Source organism: Lolium perenne, chromosome 2 (assembly GCF_019359855.2).
Source record: "Lolium perenne isolate Kyuss_39 chromosome 2, Kyuss_2.0, whole genome shotgun sequence".
NCBI lineage: Eukaryota > Viridiplantae > Streptophyta > Magnoliopsida > Poales > Poaceae > Lolium > Lolium perenne.
In genome coordinates this window covers 260,581,755-260,587,423 of record NC_067245.2, presented here as the reverse complement: position 1 = coordinate 260,587,423, position 5,669 = coordinate 260,581,755, and the positions used below count along the sequence as shown (strand labels likewise).

The window sequence follows — 5,669 nt, the reverse complement described above, 5'->3', positions numbered from 1 at the left end:
TCTTCATCTGAGCATGTTAAGTGCCTCTAAAAAATTCGTCTTTACGGACTGTTCTGTTTTGACAGATTCTGCCTTTTATTTCACATTGCCTCTTTTACTGTGTTGAATGGATTTCTTTGCTCCATTAACTTTCAGTAGCTTTGGGTAATGTTCAGAAGTGTTAGGAATGATTGTGTCCTCTCTGAACATGTAAATTTTTGATTATGCACTAAGACTCTAATGAGATTGTTTTGAGTTTGGTGTGGAGGAAGTTTTCAAGGATCAAGAGAGGAGGATGATATAATATGATCAAGAAGAGTGAAAAGTCTAAGCTTGGGGATGCCCCCGTGGTTCATCCCTGCATATTTCAAGAAGACTCAAGCATCTAAGCTTGGGGATGCCCAAGGCATCCCCTTCTTCATCGACAACTTATCAGGTCACCTCTAGTGAAACTATATTTTTATTCCGTCACATCTTATGTGCTTTACTTGGAGCGTCTGTATGTTTTTATTTTTGTTTGTGTTTGAATAAATTCGGATCCTAGCATTCCTTGTGAGGGAGAAAGACATGCTCCGCTTGTTCATATGAACACTGGTGTTCTTAGCTTTACTTTTAATGTCCATGGCGAAGGTTGAAAACCGCTTCGTTCATCGCTATTTGGTTGGAAATAGAAAATGCTTCATGTGGTAATTGGTATATGGTCTTGAATAATTTGATACTTGGCAATTTTTTTGAGCTCTCAAATAGATCATGTTTAAGCTCTTGCATCATGTAGTTTGCACCTATTAGTGGAGAATTACTGTAAAGCTTGTTGAAATTTGGTTTGCATGATTGGTCTCTCTAAAGTCTAGATATTTTCTGGTAAAAGTGTTTGAACAACAAGGAAGACAGTGTAGAGTCTTATAATGCTTGCAATATGTTCTTATGTAAGTTTTGCTGTACCGGTTCATACTTGTGTTTGCTTCAAACAACCTTGCTAGCCAATGCCTTGTACTGAGAGGGAATGCTTCTCGTGCATCCAAAACCTTGAGCCAAAACCTATGCCATTTGTGTCCACCATAACTACCTACTATGTGGTATTTCTCTAACATTCCAAAGTAAATTGCTTGCGTGCTACCTTTAAAATTTCATTCCTTGTCTTCGCAATATATAGCTCATGGGAAAGTAGCTTAAAAACTATTGTGATAAAGAATATGTAGCTTATGTATCTTATTTCTTATAAGTTGCTTGTTGAGCGGTAACCATGTTTCTGGGGACGCCATCAACTATTACACTTTTGTTGAATATCATGTGAGTTGCTATGCATGTTCGTCTTGTCTGAAGTAAGGGTGATTTGTCATGATTAAATGGTTTGAGTATGCATATTGTTAGAGAAGAACATTGGGCCGCCAACCAAAGCCATGCATCATGGTGGAAGTTTCAGTTTGGACATTAATCCTCAATCTCTTATGAGAATATTATCTGTTGTTGAATGCTTTAAGCATTAAAGAGGAGTCCATTATCTGTTTTCTATGTTGTCCCGGTATGGATGTCCTCGAGTTGAGATCTATCAAAAACGAGAAATAAAATGCGATCTATCTCCTTGGACCTTTGTACAGGCGGCATAGAGGTACCCCTTTGTGACACTTGGTTGAAACATATGTAATGCAATGATAATCCATGGAAATCCAAGCTAATTAGGACAAGGTGCGAGCACTATTGGTATTCAATGCATGAGGCTTGCAACTTATAGGATGTTTTATGCATAACACATATGAATTATTACTACCGTTGACAAAATTGTTTCCATGTTTTCAAAATAAAAAGCTCTAGCACAAAGAGTAAACCCTGCTTCCCTCTGCGAAGGGCCTTTCTTTTACTTTATGTTGAGTCAGTTTACCTACTTCTTTCTATCTTAGAGGCAAACACTTGTGTCAATTGTGTGCGTTGATTCCTACATACTTGCTTATTTGCATTCATCATATTACTTTGTGTTGATAATTATCCATAAGATATACATGTTGAAGTTGAAAGCAACTGCTGAAACTTATATCTTACTTTGTATTGCTTCAAAACCTTCTATTAAGAATTTATTGCTTTATGAGAATACTCATATGCAAGACTTATTGATGCTTGTCTTGAAAGTACTATTCATGAAAAGTCTTTGTTATATGATTCAGTTGTTTAGTCATTATCTTTACCATTGCTTTGAATCACTTCATTCATCTCATATGCTTTACAATAGTATTGATCAAGATTATGATAGTAGCATGTCACTTCAGAAATTATCCTTGTTATCGTTTACCTACTCGAGGGCGAGTAGGAACTAAGCTTGGGCACTACAAGAAATCTGCCATAATATGACGTTTTTTTTATGACTGGAAATCAAAATGTCATAGTTTTATGACGTTCCTAGCTTTGACCGTCGTTGGCCACTGGGAGGGGGCAAAACCCTAGAAAATCGTGACGTTATTGGGGAAAAACATCATTGGCAATTTAGGTCAAAACGTCATTAGCAAAATTAAGTGGCCTACGACGTTTTTCCACTGCCGATTGCGACAAATCAATAACGTCATTGGAATTTGGCTCAATACAATGGTATGTGTTTGGCTGCCATGTCATCCAAATTTTGGAGTGAATCTGTGCGCGTTGTGAAATTGGTGTTGGCGCCACAGGCTTTCGATTTTGGGCCGCGGGAGACCAAAATTTGGTCCGAAAGTTTTTCTAGGTCGCCCGTATCCAAACCCACTTACTCCTCTCACAGACCCCTCCCTCGTCTCCTCCACACACCCTCGTGCGCCGCCTCCACCTCGTCTCCCCGGCACCACATCGCCGGCCACCGCAGACCTCCTCTCACCGCCTCCCCCCTTCCGGCGGCGATGGCGGCGAGGCTCGCACAGCTGCGGACCAAGGTGGCGCAGGCGGCGGACTTCGCGTCGAAGCACGGCGGCGCATACTACAAGGAGGCCATGGTCCCCAAACGCCCCTCACCCGACCCTGCCGCTCGCTACCTTCCCCTCGCCGCCACCGCACTCCCACGGTGCTCCGTCCAGCCGGATTTCACCACTCGTAAGTTTTCTCAGCCGCTTCCTCGCATTTATTTCTGGTGAATCCGTCTGATCTGTTGCTTGGCGATTTTGGGTTTGGGCTGCGTGGATCTGATAGTTTGGTTAGGCGCTCGAGCTTCTGTTGGGTGGATTGGAGCTTAAAGCAGCAGATCTGAGGCGCGCTTTTAGGGATCTGGCGGATGTGCCGCGTCTAGGTCTGGAGCAGATTTATTACTGGTTCATGTCATGATTCGCCCACGCTTCACAATCTGGTAGCCTAATTTCTCTATATTACTTCCAGTTCCCCGGGTTAGTTCGTTTGTGACAGTTATCGTCTTCAGCTAAGGTTTGAAACACTATCAGTAGGCACGGACCTATTCGTTTGGTCGCAGGGATCTAATTTTGAAGTTACTTTTCAGCTGCACCTTGTCGTTGCAAAATCCTAGCTTAGGTGCTTTGTGAATCTTCCTGCTCTGTTACCCAGTAGTAGTGTCGTAGAGACTGGTTCGTTCGTATGAACTGCAGCTAGGTTGCACCCTGTACACGTACTTCATGCTTTGATTCAGAAAGCCAAGCAAGGCAGTTCTTAATTTGTACTGAGTATATATCTAGCTGCACCATTCGTTTTCTCAAGTGTACTACTGCACTATGCGAACCTAGCCTCACTCTGCATTTTTCTGAATTCCAGACAAGATGAGGGAGATCCTCCACATTCAGGGCGGGCAATGTAGCAACCAGATCGGCTCCAAGTTCTGGGAGGTGGTGGCATCGACCCCACGGGGCGGTATGTGGTCACCTCTGACCTGCAGCTGGAGCGCGTCAATGTCTACTACAAGGAGGCTTCCTCGTTTTGTTCCAGCTAGGATTTATTGAATCCATTCATGCTATATTGTTGCTGCCTAGTCTTTCCTTCATTGCATATTTATTGCAGTAGAGTAACTTCCTGATGGCAATGGTTGCATATCACAGAGTAAAGTCAATGGCTGCTTTACACCATCTTGGAGTACTAATTTTTCTTCAACTAGACTTAATTTTCTTGCAGTAGAGTAACTTCCTGATAGAAATGGTTGCATATCACAGAGATACGCTGCTGCTAGCGCAGGCGAGGTGTGCTTCTTGGAACTGGCTAGGTGCGAGCTGGTGAGATGCTGTCGAGCCTGAAGCAATGATGCCATCTCTAGATTAGGTAAGTCTTTGGTCTATCTCATTCTCCTCTTTGTTACTTGGTTGATGGGCCATGATGATGTGCATTATTTTGAGTCAAGTACCTATGTGATATGGAATATATGGTCTGAATAGCTTTGTATTAGGGTCTGATCAAGTCTCTATGATGTTACTTTATGGTTAATTATATACGTGTTGCTTTCTTTTCAGTTTATGATGTAAGTGCTAAGTCATAGTCATAATGATCTCCGTAAAATGGAAAATATTATACTCCAGTTCTCTATTTTCGAATTTATTGGTTGCATGATGTTCCAGGGGTAGCATTTACATGACTAGCACTCTTTTATTTCACTTTAGGCTATGCTCTCATTTCTCTTGCAGTAGATAGAGGCACAAATCTATTACAGTCTGATGCATATTTTTCTTTGGAAGCATGAATATTTTGTGAATCGTGAAACTGTTATTTTGTCCAGTCCCTGATTCTTGAATGGTTTTCATTATTGGCTTGACCAGTTAAGTATGTACTTGTGGGCTAATTTTCCTTTGTATTGTTGTTGTCATGCAAAATAGTCCAGTCCCTGATTCTTGAATGGTTTTCATTATTGGCTTGACCAGTTAAATATGTACTTGTGGACTAATTTTCCTTTGCATTGTTGTTGTCATGCAAAATAGATGGATGAGCATACGGTGGAGTCTTGCTCTTGGGCCGGTGGTGGTTGGTAGCCGGACGCTGTGACGCGTTGCTAGAGAGAGCGGTGCACACACAGACAAGTTGGTAGGTTGCCATAGTGTTGGTGGACAGGAGATGTCCTGATCATGCAGGTGCAAGAAGGGGATGTGTAGGCATATATGCCTGGAGGTTGGGGGCTGTGTCTGGCCAGAAGGACTGATAATGGATGTTGCTGCTGTAGGGTGGGTTTACATTATGGGCTAGCTTTATGTGCATCCTTGTGTCTTTCTTGTATTTGTGGTTTGATCCATGGATTACTTGTCTCCTTTCAAAGAATTTCATGTCTTTGTTGTTTTTGATTGAATTATATGTTGTTTAATTTTGTCAAACTGTTTGAAAACAAAAAACTGACAAATGGGATGAAATAATTGATCGCAAAAAGACCAAGGCCCTAAAAAATGTAAAGGTTGTTAAGTGATCAAGGCCTGAAAGGTAAATTGGCTAACAAATATGAGGCCCAGAAGATAAATGGGCCGAACAATGGCTGCAAAATAAGCTCAAAATTTAAATGGATCAGAAAAGACCAAGGCCTAGAAGAAAAAGGCTGATATTAATGGGCTTGTCCCATGCAAACCAGCGAAATGGATTGGGCTGATTTTGGATTACGACGATTTAATTTCATCGTAATTTTGCCACGTCAGACTAGCCACGTAGGATCTAATTCATCACAATTTTGCCACGTTGGATTGCCACGCTGGACTCGGGGGCAGGTGCCCATGAAGTTTTGGGAACGTCATGTCGTCAGTGACATTTTAAAACGTCACAAAGCT

The 5,669-nt window shown here is 41.8% G+C and overlaps 1 protein-coding gene across 2 annotated transcripts; it reads left to right on the top strand.

The window, feature by feature from the left end:
* Window positions 1-2,684: 2,684 nt before the first annotated feature.
* Window positions 2,685-5,221, top strand: LOC127335771 (uncharacterized). Of its 2 annotated transcripts, none has more exons than XR_011752565.1 (4): window positions 2,685-3,027; window positions 3,124-3,277; window positions 3,694-4,191; window positions 4,842-5,221. XR_011752565.1 is itself a non-coding variant. In XM_051362501.2 (4 exons), exons 1-3 carry the CDS (start codon window positions 2,838-2,840, stop codon window positions 4,100-4,102), a joined length of 303 nt encoding a protein of 100 aa, XP_051218461.1. In that variant the 5' UTR covers window positions 2,690-2,837; the 3' UTR covers window positions 4,103-4,191; window positions 4,842-5,221. The 2 variants fall into 2 exon arrangements, 1 of the variants encoding a protein (XP_051218461.1); XM_051362501.2 differs by lacking the exon at window positions 3,124-3,277 and having other exon boundaries at window positions 2,690-3,027; window positions 3,694-3,789; window positions 4,086-4,191.
* Window positions 5,222-5,669: the final 448 nt, after the last annotated feature.

Excerpts from the sequence above, each read along its gene's own strand:
- LOC127335771 (XM_051362501.2), top strand. The coding sequence starts at position 2,838 with ATGGCGGCGAGGCTCGCACAGCTGCGGACCAAGGTGGCGCAGGCGGCG. Across the intron at positions 3,028-3,693 it reads CCAGCCGGATTTCACCACTC|ACAAGATGAGGGAGATCCTC; the intron begins GTAAGTTTTCTC and ends TCTGAATTCCAG.